Source organism: Quercus suber, unplaced genomic scaffold (assembly GCF_002906115.3).
Source record: "Quercus suber isolate HL8 unplaced genomic scaffold, Cork oak 2.0 scaffold_975, whole genome shotgun sequence".
Lineage (NCBI taxonomy): Eukaryota > Viridiplantae > Streptophyta > Magnoliopsida > Fagales > Fagaceae > Quercus > Quercus suber.
In genome coordinates, this window is record NW_027070393.1 from 575 (window position 1) to 15,573 (window position 14,999).

At 34.8% G+C, this 14,999-nt stretch overlaps 1 protein-coding gene across 1 annotated transcript; it reads right to left on the reverse strand.

Annotated features, from left to right (window-relative positions):
* Positions 1-656: 656 nt before the first annotated feature.
* Positions 657-3,333, reverse strand: LOC112034761 (probable disease resistance RPP8-like protein 2; the record flags this gene model as incomplete). The annotated part of the gene is given in 1 exon segment (XM_024067577.2): positions 657-3,333. A coding segment is annotated over 1 exon segment (2,640 nt). The 5' UTR covers positions 3,298-3,333.
* Between the last annotated feature and the right edge of the window lie 11,666 nt (positions 3,334-14,999).

The window sequence follows — 14,999 nt, forward strand, 5'->3', positions numbered from 1 at the left end:
AGGCTTTCCTTCACTAGATCTTGACATGATATTTAGGATTTATCTTGGATGGAATTTTCAGCTTCGGCATTCCTTCTTAATGGTCTCCACAATTCCAACCAACCTTGAAACGAGTAATTTAGAGTTTCTCCCTTTAATAAGTCTCAATCCCTCCCCAAGAGTAAGGTTTTCTTTCTTTCGAGCCGTAAGTTGCTCATCCACTCTAATTGCTCTCCCTCACCTAGAGGTATATATAATCCACCAAGATTTTATTAATTGTTAATCTATTCTGGGTTTGTATTTAAAACAAAAGGAGATCTTCAATTTAAAAAGTACTAGAAGTAAGCCAAACCCATTTATTTTAATGTAAAATTTAGTCAATTATTGACCCTATTTATTTAGACAATGACTCAAAAGTTAATCTGAATCACTGTTTGGTCCTAGGAAAATTAAATTTCATTCACTTATATCCCATTTTAAGTGTGATATGAATATTACTACGAAATTAACTCACAATTTAATCCATTCCATTCACTAAGTTGTTTAAGAAGAAAATAAAAATAAAAATAAAGAACATGGCATGTTACATTAACAGTAAGAAAACAAACTATAAATTTTAAGGTTCAGAATGCTTCTGGTAAAAGCAAAGGAATATGTAGCAATAAAAAGTGGAGTACCTCAGGGTTCAGTTCTCACATAGCGCACATGTTCTATTTTGAACCAATCCTCACTGTTACTGTCCTTAGTCCGTTCTGTGAACTCCCTTTGCATGTTCGAAATTTTCAATTCTTGGAGAGTCTTAACATGCTGCAATCCATCCGGAAGCTTATGCAGACTTGCACATGATCTGATCTCTAAATCTCTGAGACGAGACAGTGCGCCTTCCTCCACAATCCAGTCCTCCAGCTCCTCTAGCTTCCATAGTTTAAGAACTCGAAGCTGAGGAAAGCTGTTTTGAGGGCAGCACATATTCTTCCCTACATAAGATTTAGAGAACAACCGAAGAGTCCTCAGTTTTGGAAGCTTACCTAACTTCTGCAATGGATCCTCAGTTAGTGCTGATGCTGACAAGGTAAGCTCAATGAGGTTCTCTGGAAATTCAGAGATGATAGATGGAGTTTCTAACCTTCCAAGAAAATATACACTGGAGAGATTTGTGTGGCCCGACAAAGGCTTTATGTGTAGATCCCAAGGTTGATTGTTTTCATCATGGGATTTCAGCCTTAAAGACTGAAGATGTTCTAGTTTTTGAATCCAGTTAGCCACTGCTTGAAGTTTCAATGACATTACATCCTTTTGATTTGACATACACCGGCATGCTACACCCAATTTTCTAAGATTGATCAACGTGTCCAACCCATCATTCACAGGACTTTTCTCATCCACAAACGCACCCCATAAAGTTTGAAGGTCTGTTAAAGAGGCACCACTTGGTCGCGGCTCAAATCTACTGCGATAACTCTCACTCAAATACAAGTGCCGCAGATGTTGCATCTTCCAAATAGAAGGAGGGAGAGTACTGATGTAAGTGTGCTTCACATCTAGTGTTTGGAGTTTCAGCAAGTTGCTTATGGATGATGGGAGTGACTCTAGGTAAGTCCATCTCAAGCCAAGGTACCTTAATAAAGTCAGCTTCCTCAGTACCTTTGGCAAATGAGGTCTGAAAACACGTTCAAGATCAAGCACCCTCAGCAGTAGGAAGCACCTGTAGGAAATGCACCGATAAAGAAAGTTTCCTATCTCTTCCCCAGGTTGGCTTCCTTCTCGATAATCAAAGGACATAAAAGATAGGGATTTCTCATAAGAGGCTTGCAGAGTAGCAGTGTCAATGTTGTCACCATGAATATGATTATAGCTGGTGTTACTGGCGTCTGTGTAATTGTGTTGATCAACAATCCAACGGTTCCACTGAATGCTTGAAGATGATTTCGAAGCTGTCTTCTCTTGCCCTTTGGAAATTTTGTCTTCCCTAGCTTTTGACAAGAGTTTCCTCAATGCACCAGGAAGACAACAAGTTCTGACTTTACCATTTGGCTTCTTCTCTGTTACTTGAACCAGGTTCCGATCTATCAGCTCCATCAGATACCTCTCAGCAAAATGTTCAGGAGATTTGTCACCCCTGCCTAGTCTCAAAAACCCCTCAGCAACCCACAGTGTGATTAATCTTCTTGTAGGGATCTCAAAGTCTTCAGGGAATAATAGGAAATAATATAGACATCCTTTCAATTCTAGGGGCAAGTCCCTGCTGACCTTTTTTGAGATTTCTAACCAAGGTCCTGTTTCTCCTTTGAGTTCGTTTAGCACTCTTAACCACTCCTCAATTGTTGCAGCTTTCTCCGACAGTAGTTTTCCCTTGTTTACGATTGTCAGTGGCAAACCACCACAACTCATCACGATTTCTTTTCCGAGCTTTTCCAGTTCTTTGGGGACTTCATTCTTCAAAGTATCGGTAAATAATGTCCAACTCTCATCAATACTTCGCAAGTGCAGTTTGTACTGAAAGATTCTTGAGTCAGAATGTGAAGCTATATCCATGTCACGAGTAGTGATCACTATTCTACTCCCATTTGATTCATCTGGAAATGTGTCTTTGAGATCATCCCAGACTCCGGCCATGGGGATATCATCCAGAACTATGAGGTACCTCTTTTCCCTAAAGAAATTCTGAAGCATTTGCTTAAATTCTTCTTTAAGGGATCGCTTCCCTTTTGGTTCTTGATCAGATCCAATTACTTCTTTCCTTATGTCTTGCAGAATCTCCACTGCACTACACTTTCCAGATATAGGAACCCAAGCATGGGTACAAAAGTGGACTTTATTCTTGTCATAGATTGATTTTGCGAGGTTTGTCTTACCAGAGCCTTCCATTCCCACAACCAAAATGATGCAGCGATGTGGTTCATCAACTGTGAGCAATCTTTCCGTTATTTCATATTCATGGTCCTCAAAGCCAATGATATCAGATTCTTCAGAATATTGAGATGGAGGCCTTTTCTGATATATTTTATGAGTCGTGGAGTTAAATGCTTCAACATGTTCAATGCCATATTCTATCCGTCTCTCTGTAAATTTTTGAATTTTTTTCCTGATCTTAGAGATCTTCTTCACAACCTTGGAATCAGCTTTCAGATTTTTGAGCCTATTACAGAAGCCCTTCTCTTCCACTCTTACGTTCTGCTTATAGGGGCCAATGAAAGCCTCTGCTTCCTGAGCAATACCTGCCATTTCCTCCTCCCAGAACCTGAGTCTTGCATCTGGTTCTTCAATTGCTTCAACATCTTTGAGAAAAGCGTCTATCAGTTTCAGTTCTCTTTCCATTGATTCAACTTGCTCTATTTCTCTTATCTTAATATTGCTGGCNAGATCTTTCAACAGTTTCAGATGTAAGATGGTCTGGTACCAATCGAAGTATTCGTTAGGCTTGATTCTGGTGCGATTGATTCAACTACCTCTTCAATCTCCCCCATACATCTTCCTGTATTTGTTGCTGCAGTGAGGATCCTGGTTCAGCTTCCTCCAAGTTGTGCTGCTGAAGCGAAGATCTTTGTGGAGTTTTCAGTAGAATCGCTGGCATAAGATCTTTCAACAGTTTCAGGTGTAGATGGTCCAGTACCAATCAAAGCATTCGTTGGGCTTAATTCAGGTGCAATTGATTCAATCCTCTTCAATCTCCCCCATACATCTTCCTGTATTTGTGTGGCTGCTGTGAGGATCCTGGTATAGCTTCCCCCAAGTTGTTATTATCATTTTCAAACAATTATCAGACATAGAATCTGATCCTTTTTCCTTCAAATGTCCCAATGTCATAAATAATCTTTTCTTTCAGACAGCTTGAAACTTATTGCTAATTTGTTTCTCTCTCTTTCCAGAGAGGACAGAACCCTTAACTCCCATGTAATCTCTCTTCATATTTTGATGATATCCTTGAATTTGTGTATTGAGCGCATCTACCTTCAAGAGCAAGGTCTCCCATTTGTTCCAACCAAATCTTCACTCTCTCACCTTTTTCTTCCATGCCCTGAACATCTTCAATTAAGGCACACATTAGCCTCAAATTCTCCAGATTGACTCAAGTTCAAAAGCCCTTGATGGCTTCAGCCCTTCTACCTCATCAGGTTCTGCCATTCCATATATCCACCTTCTACCATATGCATATTGGATCCTGCTCCTGATCACCTTCATTCTTCTTCCTAAGCTCTAAATCTGCACCAAGAAACGTAGGAGCTTTGAGTTTTGCCCACTTCTTTATTTTCAGCTCTCTTTTGCTTATGAAGGCAGTGAGGAAATCCTTTGCAGGAAGACAAATATCCCTCACCCACCCCAACCAAACATTCTCCCTTTTATCTAGCTCTCCAACAGCTTCCAAATGTTTCAGAAGATTATTTATGCTTTGATGAACTGCTTAGTTGCTTAACCTCCCTGGTGGCTAACGGGTAGAAAAGAAAATTTTGACTTAGCATGAAATCAATCTGCTCTAAGAAAGAAGAAATGACGGTGTTGGTCTCTGATATCACGTTCTCCTCTGTTGATGACATTGTAGTCCTTCACATTCTTTTTTGACATTGATGATTTGTTTACGTACCCTAAGCATATGAAGTATACGAGGTATCGTGCGCTCTCCCACAATTAATAAACAGCACAAATAAACTGTATAGCTAAACCAGCTGCAGTACTAAAAGGAAATGGAAAAAAATAGCAAATCGTGGAATACACCACGAATCCTGCACATTCCCTCTCAACTGATGTGTTCATGTAAGGCAGAGTAGGGACTTTACGTTTTGTTCCTCCCAGATACTTACGTTGTGCTCGTGCTCCTCTTCCCCCACCGTCGTTTGTGATATTAAAGACTTTACTTTCTTTAGAGAGATCATTGATACGAAGCATGAGGCTCTTTACCTTGGGACGTAACTTGAAACCAAGAAATATATCACTGAAAAACAAGGCAAACTGCTTCAACACTTTTGCCCTGCTCCTCTTTGCTGTTGCAATCATGAAAGAGTCGATCATATCCTCGGAGAAGCGAACAACATCCCCTGCCTTTTCTGCCCAACGAATCATATCTTGGCTTGGTCTTTCCAAGGATTCTATATGGTCTAACACAGCAAGCATGAGCCTCAATTCCCTTTCCAGCAATCCCAGCTGGAGTTGGAGTTTAAGTTGGCGTCTTTCATCTAATTCATCAATAAGCAGGTCAATAACTCTCACAACAACAACCTCCCCCATGGCATTCCAAACAATGCAAACTAATTTGAGTGGAAAACTAAAAATTGAAAAGGAAGAAAAACTCAGCCATAGTAATCTTCCAGTCCATTTGGTAGGCAAGACCAATCGTAAGGAGATGGAAAATGGAGGTAACAATGGTCCCTAGTTCCTGCACATTATTAAGAGGAGTCTAGTCTTTAAATGGGCCACCAAGGAAAGTAAATGCTCTGTACAGAGATGGTTATGTTAGTTTTGTTTATGAAGGGGCGATGTTTTTGAATTTTCTGTCATAGAGAGACTGGTTTGGGTGGTTGTTTAATTTTGAAATTTTCTGTCATAGAGAAACTAGAATCCACAGGCACTTTGGTGGATTTGTGGATTACATCCATAAGTAATTGAGACCTCTTTGGAACTGATGTCCAAAGAATATTTAACATCTGCTCTCCTTATAGGTAATTGAGACCTCTTTGTGTGTGTGTATATATATATACATAAAGATGAATTCAACTAACATCTGGTGTAACTCTTGTAAAATTACACATTTTTTACACCGTAAATTTCTAAAAGATCTAACGGTTAAAGAAAATATCATTAAATGTTATTGTTTTCACTTTTGTCTTTCTCCTTATTTATTGTTTTTCACTTATTGAAGAGCACTTGCCATTTTCAACAGCCCACTTTTCAAATGAGTCATTAAACTCTCTCCACCTAACACGTATTCTTCTTCTTCTACTATTCTCTCTCTCTCTCTCTCTCTCTCTCTCTCTCTCATATCTGTCTAGACCTCTCTGAACTCACCTCCTTCTCCTGCATTGACCCACACAACTTATTGGAGCTACATGTTAAATTTATTAGCTTGTTAAATTATTCAAAATTATAATATAGTTTTAGATGTCAGTCCAAAACCAACTAAGGCCAAAAATTTTAACTTTTTTACTAGTTATAAGCCCTCTGTCACTTGGCAATAAAGTGAGGGAGATCTGGTCTGAATGTCAATTTAGAAAACTAAACAAAAGACGTTATTTTTTTTCTTGAGTCTTTCCTTAAAATTTTCTTTTGCTGTGTTTTTATCGAAAGGAAGCTCTAAATTTTCTTAGAAAACTATGCTTTATCTGCTCTACTAGGTTCATCTTTAAGATTTGTCTTTTTCTTTGAAAAATTTCTTTGGGTAAGTGTTAAATTGTTAATCTTTCGTATTTTTCACGTGTAGTCTTTTGTGGATTTGGTGGCTCTAGGTATTGCATAAATCTTTCACATGGTTTCTATGCCCAGATTTTTCCAATACATTAGAAATCTATAGTCCATCTTTCTACTGAAAAGATAAGTATTAAACCCGAGGAAACAAAAAAGTTTTAGCTTTCACTTGCTTGTCAATGAAATGGGGGCTTGGCCATGGTGGGATGCTCTTTAGTAGATTAGTATGGTTTCTAGGTTATTGAAAATGGCGTGTGCCTTTAATCAAGTGAAAAATAATAAAACATTAAATAAGGAGAGAAAAAAATTGCTTGTATTAATTAGGAATGACGTAGAAAGTAATAGCATTTGATGATATTTTTTTAACGGTTAGATCTTTTAGAAATCTATGGTGTAAAAAAGTGTAACTTTACAAGAGTTACACCAAGTATAACTTGAACCCATCTCATATAGATGTATATATTTTGTTTGTTACTTTTTTTTTTTTTGGAGATCTCCACTCTTTGCATCTAATATATGTTTATAAACCTGTGTACTTACAAGTTACAACTTAAACAGATGAATTGACTGTGGAGAATTTGAAATACATCAAGTGGAATTATTTGTCCTTAATATGAAATTGAGTTGTATCTTGAGTTAAAGATTTGTCTTTGATAAGGAGAGACTTTATCTTTGTAATTTGAGTTTGAAGTCTGTATTGTTATCATTTACAAGATTAACCGACCCTTACATGCCTATATAAACCAACTTCTTTTGCTACCACTAAAATAGTAAAATCTTTCCTTACTTTCTGTAAATGCCTGGAGGGTTTATATAACTTTTTCATAGAAAATAATAATATTATTGTATTAAAAGTTTTGACAAGAGGATGTGAAGGATTTGACCACTTTAATATTAGGAAAGAAAAGTTTATTAAATTGGGTGATGTACTTAGTGTGTGCCCTATATGCGCCTTTGTACAGTTGCCAAAAAATTTCCATATTAAGAATGTTATATAATTTGCTCTTTAATTTTACATTTCAGGGATCAAATTTACAATTGGAGAACCCTACCAGTGTGATCTCCTACAACAGAGAAGATTGGGTTTCATTGATATTTGTAGAGTTACATTCATATGGCCATTTAGTTAATCCCAATAATGTTTCTGTTGGGGTTAACCGGCTCAGAAGTATTTAGTTTATTTGCAATTTCCTAAAGTGTCTCAAGCAAATCCGTACACAACATAATTATATTTATGCTCTGCTGATTAATTAAACCTTTCAATTTTGTTTTTTCATTTTGCAACTTAAAGTGCATGTGGATATGTTGTTGAAGGAGGAAGGATAGTGGATCCTTATTGTTCCCTCTTATGCTCCTACTCATTAAAAAAAAAAAATATATATATATATATATATATATACATATATATTTGAATAATTTTTTTTTGTATAAAAAGTAAATACTAACAAAATGATAACGACAAAATTCCGCCTCATCAAAGATTAGAAAGGCTTCCAATACATACCACTGGTTTCGATGCATCTAGACTAAATAATTTACACATAAATTAGCATCGCAGAATACATTGTGCAATTAGAAAATTTCTTCTGTAGATTCTTACTATCACTATTGACGGACTATGACTTATTTGTCAATTTTTAATCCTTATCTAAATGAAAGTTTTAAAAAATTATATTGGTAAAATCATATCCAAGAACTTCAAAAAAGACACTTTCTTTGTGATGCCTTAATTTGATTGATTGTGTGATGTGTGATGAGTCCCACATTGAGTATTTACTGGGTAGATATAGGCTTTATTAACAACTATAAGGAGCCTTAACTGTGACTAGTCCTTTTGAAGTATAGTGCAAATGTGGCTATCGTTATCCATGGAATCCCACATCACCTAGGGAAGCACATGGAGATGTGCTTATAAGAAGTGACTTTCCTTTAATGTGTAGAGACATTTTTCCTCATTGCTGTGTGCTTTGAGGGAGAACAAAACCGTGAGGGGCATGGGCCCCAAAGTGGACAATATCTACACAGTTGGGGTGATGCCATTACAGATAGTATCAGAGCCATGCCCTAGCCGAAAGTGTGGGTCCCACACGCGAGGACGCGTGTGCCCGTAAGGGGGGTGGATTGTAGTGACCTAAAAGGGGATCTTGCAATCCATGGAATCCTACATCGCTTAAGGAAGCACATGAGGATGTGCTTATAAGGAGTGACATTTTTTTAATGTGTAGAGGCATTTTCCCCCATTGGTGTGTGCTTTGAGGGAGAACAAAACCATGAGGGGCATGGGCTCTAAAGCGGACAATATCTACACAGTTGGGGTGGGGCCGTTACAACATAGATTTGGATTTAAGTAATTAAAATCTAAATACATTATTTAGATAGTTTGCAAAGGGTCAAGATTTGAAAATTTAAATTTTTATCATATTACATTTTATTGATTATATACCCTATTTGTGTGTTGTTTGGATGGCATGATTTGAGCACATAGATTTGAATTTAAGTAATTAAAATCTAAATACATTGTTTAGATAGTTTGCAAATGGTCAAGAATTTAGATTTGACAAATCCGGCAAAGATTTTAATTTTAAACCTTAAAATCCTTGAATTTGAAATAAGTTCCAAACTTATAGGATTTTAAAAATCCATATGACATTCTTATTTATTTTTATATTTTTTATAGAAAAATTTAATAATTTGCATCATTATAATTTGGAATTACTATATTTTTCAATCACAAAAAAACCTAGGGGTGTGATGATTATTATGTGTTTGCAAGTGAAATAATTTTTCATCACACCCCTAGACAAGGGACATTTGAATGTCGTCAGCTTCTATTTTTTTTTTTTTTTTCTAAAGGTTTATATGTTTCATTCATCCTAATTCTGAATTAATGTGTTTTCCAATCACAAAAATACCTAGGGTGTGATGAGAATTATGTGAAAAAATTATTAAATCATTTCAACCACAAACGCATAAATCTCATCACACCTAGGTATTTCAATGATTAGAAAACACATTAATTTGGAATTAGGATGAATGAAACGTATAAACCTTTAGAAAAAAAAAAAAATAGAAGAGTCTTTGAACACATGCTCAAAGGCTAGTGTTCTTTAATCGTTACTCTTTCTCGCTCAAGTAGTTCAAACTATTTTTCTCATTAATGGCTCAAATAAATATAAAATTTTTTCTTGAGGTCAAACTTTTTCTTTGTCTCAAGTTTCTGGTATAAAAACGACGAAGTTTAGGGCTGCATGGCCTTAACTAAATAAGCCAACATGTCAAGTAATTTTCCTTGCCTTTTCAAGAAAAAGAATGTGATGCCCCAATTTGATTGATTATGTGATGTGTGTGAATTTGTGATGAGTCTCACATCGAGTATTTACTGGATAGATTTGGACTTTATTAACAACTACAAGGAGTCTCAATTGTGACTAGTCCTTTTGAGGTATAGCGTAGATGTGGCTAGCGCTTTTCATTAGGTCGTTACATATGGTATCAGAGCCGGCCCGGTAACCCCGTGTGGGCTCAGAGACATTACCCACAAAGTGGGCCCTAATGAGGACGTTAGGGATTTAAGTGGGAGAGATTGTGATACCCCAATTTGATTGATTTTGTGATGTGTGTGGGTGTATGATGAGTCCTACATCGGGTATTTACTAGGTAGATCTGAGTTTTATTAACAACTAGTCGCAGACCCACGCGATGCGTGGGAATATATATTTTGTAATATGATACAATTCATAATTTATTCTCTAAAATTTATTGAAGATAGTTTTCTCCTAAAAACTTGAACTATTTCTAAAATTATTTTCCAACTCTCTATCTCTACAAATATATCATTATATTATTTTGGTTTTTTATTTTATTTTATTTTATTTTTAATTTTATAGATATGATATTTGAAAACCAATAATGGAGGGACATGCCAACACAACATTAGATTTCTATTTTTCTTCCCATGATGAGATTGTATTATATTTTAATTCTTCTAAATTTTGAGGTGCAACCTTCGTACCAGTTGCTAAATCCTTCATTCCCAAAAGTGATGTCTAGTTAGTTGCCAACAAAAAAGAATAAGACCACAAAAAAAAAAAAAAGAAAAGTAAAGTGAAGTTTTATAGGTTAGAATCATCACGTACAAAAACTTATTTACAATAAGGTATATAAATAAAATACATATTAAACAAACCTTACTTCAGCAAAATGATCAAATTTAATAGATCCTCACTTATATCAATTTCCATCAAAGACCACCAAATTTTCAAATAGTAATATGCCATTGATTCCACCCATGTCTACTACAGACATTTATCAATGTGTCCCTATACAAATCACTCAATTATTATTGTTTTGAATTCCCACAGAAAATCAAAATAGAGCGTATACGAATTGTAAACTTGCTAACTCGGCCAATTGTTCTTACCTCGGAGAAGATGTCTATTAACATTCCAAGTTATGAATTTCAAATGGCTACAGGAAGTTATCAGATTGTATCAGTTGCTATGCCCAAAAATAGCAATTGCTTCTGCCTTCATTGGAACACATCAACTATATCATATTGTGTTTAATAAGGAAAAAAATAGTAAAATCCAAAAGAAATAGTATTGTTAAGATTTGTCTAAAACTCATGTACATAGTATTCTAGATATTCAAAAAAAGAAAATCAAGTTGTTGAAAAAATAGCATAATTCAAAATCTAAAACTAAAAATCCAATTATTGTTCATGTACACAGTATTAAAGATAGGTATTCAAAAATCAAGAACCAATTAATTTTTCTATCCTCACAACAGTTAGCATAAAGCTAGGTACTAATGGAATTTAAAAATAACTCAATTCTTTGAATTTCCTCACTCCTAAAATACCAAAAAATTTCTCATAAGCTAAATAATCCCCAAAGTTATTCGTCAACCAAACAGGCCAACTTAGGTCCCAAACACAAAAATTCTAGCCACAATACAACAATCTACTTAAGCTGATGTACTTTGAAGAATTAGAGTTTCCTTTAAAATATTAAGATAAAAAAAATTTAAACTATTACATCCCAAGTTCCATACACAAAAAAAAAATAAATAAATAAATAAAATTAAGATTCAAACTTTACTCTCTTTTCTTTTCCATTTTCCCACAATTTCTGGGACACCAAATAGTCAAATTAAACAATAAAAAACAAATTATTAGTATAAGGAAATGAAATCTAATATAGCTGTGTATTGAACCATAAAAAGCAAATTATCAAGCACCACCCAAGAAAAGCAACGATTTTATTCCTCTTTCCTTCAAAATATTCTAAGAAAAGAATGGTTACCAATTGATTAGTATGACCTTTAATAGATTAAAAAGCCTCCAATGATTGCGAGTCTTGATCATTGACATCTGTCGAAGAATTAACAAACAAAACAGAGATAAAAATGAAATTTAGTTTAGCATATAAGACGATGGGAAAAAGAGAACAATAACAATTTCTCTTTGATGAAAATGAATAACACTCTTACTATAAAACAAAGACCAAAATAAAAACATCACATTGAACAAACATATTGAGAGTAACATTCCTACAGTCTAGAGAATGGCAACCATAAAACAGTTTATAACAAACATGATCAAATGCCCAACTCAAACAATTTAAAATATATATATATATATATATATATTAATAGTTTTAAGACCATGAAAACTCAATCTCGTTCATAATGAAAACTCAAAATTGAACTACGTTTTTTTTTTTCCTAATAATGAGGTGGGAATAAAAAAAAGAAAAAAAAAGAATAATACAAATAGCAGAACTCATTTTTAGTTTATACCTTTTGGACTTGGGCTACCAATGTTCACCTCTCATCTGCTTTAGTTTTGTTTGCAAGCTCTAGAGTCATTATCTATCTCTTGCGCTCACTTGATTGGGTTTTGGAAGACGAACTTGAGCCATGACCAAAAGAACGGAGAAAACACTCAAGAAACTATCGCATTGAAGGCCATACCGATCAATTTGTAAACAGAGAACAATTGAAAATTTATAGAAAAAAAATGAGAGGTGAGGAGGTGAGGAAGTTGCAATCTATCGGTGACTATAAAAATTCCATATAATAGCGGCATCTCAAGAGTCTGGGTTAATGGAGAGACACACGGTAGATATGGAGATAAAGTATTGGCGACTATAAGAATTCCATATAATAGCAACATCTCAAGAGTATGGGTTATGGGTTAATGGAGAGACACGTGATAGATATGTAGATAAAGTAACACCTGAATTTAAAAAGAGACTCAATAAATGGCAATCGATAAAACAAAAAATAAAATAATAAAAGAAAAGAAAATAAATGATGATATGGTGCTGACGTGGCTTAACTGGAGCGTAGCAACATTAAACGCTACGCTTCAGCTTTTAGTAATATATAGATTACAAGGAGCCTCAATTGTGACTAGTGTTTTTCTTTAGGTCGTTACATATGGTATCAAAACTGGCCCAGTAACCCCATGTGGGCTTAAGACACTACCCTACAAAGCGGGCTCTAACGAGGACGTTAAGGATTTAAGTGGAGGAAATTGTGATGCCCCAATTTAATTAATTTATGTCATGTGTGTGGGTATGTGATGAGTCCCACATCAGGCATATACTGGGTTGAACTGGGTTTTATTAACAAGTACAAAGAGCCTCAATTATGACTAGTTATTTTGAGGTATAATGCAGATGTGGCTAGTGTTTTTTCTTGGGTCGTTACATATGGCTAGCGCTTTTCCTTGGGTCGTTACATATGATATTAGAGCTAGGTTTCTTCTCATGTTTTGAGTGACTTCATTCTTAGTATCAACCCTTGCTTTGGTTGACCTTCACAAATTAACAATAGATTCCCACACGCGAAGACGCATGTGCCCATAAGGAGGGTGGATTGTGGTGACCCAAAAGGGGCTTTTGCAATCTATGAAATCCCACATCACCTAGGGAAGTACATGTGGATATGCTTATATGCTTATAAAGAGTGACATTCCTTTAATGTGTAGATGTCTTTTTCCTCATTGCTGTGTGCTTTAAGGGAGAAAAAAACTATGAGGGGCATGGGCCCCAAAGCGGACAATATCTGCACAATTAGGGTGGGACCGTTACATATGTGCTCAAATCATGCCATCCAAAAAACACACAAATAGGGTATATAATCCACAATATGTAATATGATAAAAATTTAATTTTTTTAAATATTATAAGTATGAATTTGACATTTTCTTTAAATTTTTTAAACTCTTCGAATTTCCCACCTCCAACGCATAAACTTCTTTTTTTATTACTGTATTTTATTGCTTTCTCAATGTTTTATCATTTATTCTCTTTCCTTTATCCTTAGCTTTAGTTTTTACTTTCCTTAGCTTTACTTTTTACTTTAATAAAAAATAAGATATAAAAAGCTCTACCTTTGACATTTTGACATTTCTATAGCTTCTTTTTTTTTTTTTTTTTCACCTATTGCCCCCTTTTGTTTTTATGAAAAAAATTACACTTTAATATCCTAAACTATGCCCTTTTGACATTTTGACATTTCTATAGCTTCTTTTTTTTTTTTTTTTTCACCTATTGCCCCCTTTTGTTTTTATGAAAAAAATTACACTTTAATATCCTAAACTATGCCCTCTTATACACTTTTCACTCTAAATTTTTTGAATGCATGTTTTGCATTCTAAATTATGACCATTGTTACACTTTATATTGTTAAGTTTTTTGTTAATTTAGATGGAAATTCAAAGTTTATGGTACAAAGTATAATCAAGAATATAATTTAGGGTGACAAAGTATAATTTCTCATTTGTTTTTAAAGAATTGAGAAGAAAGGCCATTAGGTTTTTTCACGTGGTGCTATATTTTTCATCCAAATTAATAGCAAGCTTGATGTCAGGGTGCAAAGTATAATAATAATCATAGTTTAAAGGGCAAATGTGCATTCAAAAAGTTTAAGATGCAAAGTATAATCTAAAGTGGTAAAATGTAATTTTCACGCTATTTCTTCCTCATCTTATTTGGTAAAGGAAGTTTCGGCCTAAAACTCTCGAAATTTGCATTTTATGGAGCAGTGCTCTCTCTCTCCAATCTTTTTGTATATTTGTTAAATATATGTAGTTGTAATATTAGAAATAAGATTGAACAAGAATCCAATTATTAAAATGAGAAAAAAAAAATTTCGAAGTAGTTAACTCCAGCGAATTTCAGGCAAACTTCTCTATTTGAAATTTTGGTGAGTTGGGTTGATCGAGATGTACTTGAAGGCTATATAACTTTCATTTAAGCTAAATTAATAAGGGCAAGTGAGTTTATCTAAAGTAAGAAATTTTATGTAGGTTGGAAGATGTGCTTGAAGGCTATATAAAACCATGCATACATTAATCTGCATACCAAGAGTGCAGGGAAGAGAGAGTACAGAAAAAGAGCTATTACATCCATCTGCATACCAAGAGTGAAGAGAAGAGAAATAGTACCGGAAAAGAGCTCTCTTTTTCTCTTCCATTTGAAAGTAGTGTGTCAGTGTGTGTCGATGCTTGTTTGAGAAGAAAATGCACCAAAATTGAATATGTAATCTAATTTGGGGATAAATAAAACTCTAAAGCAATTTGAACTTTGCAATTGCACAAATAAATAAACCTTTGC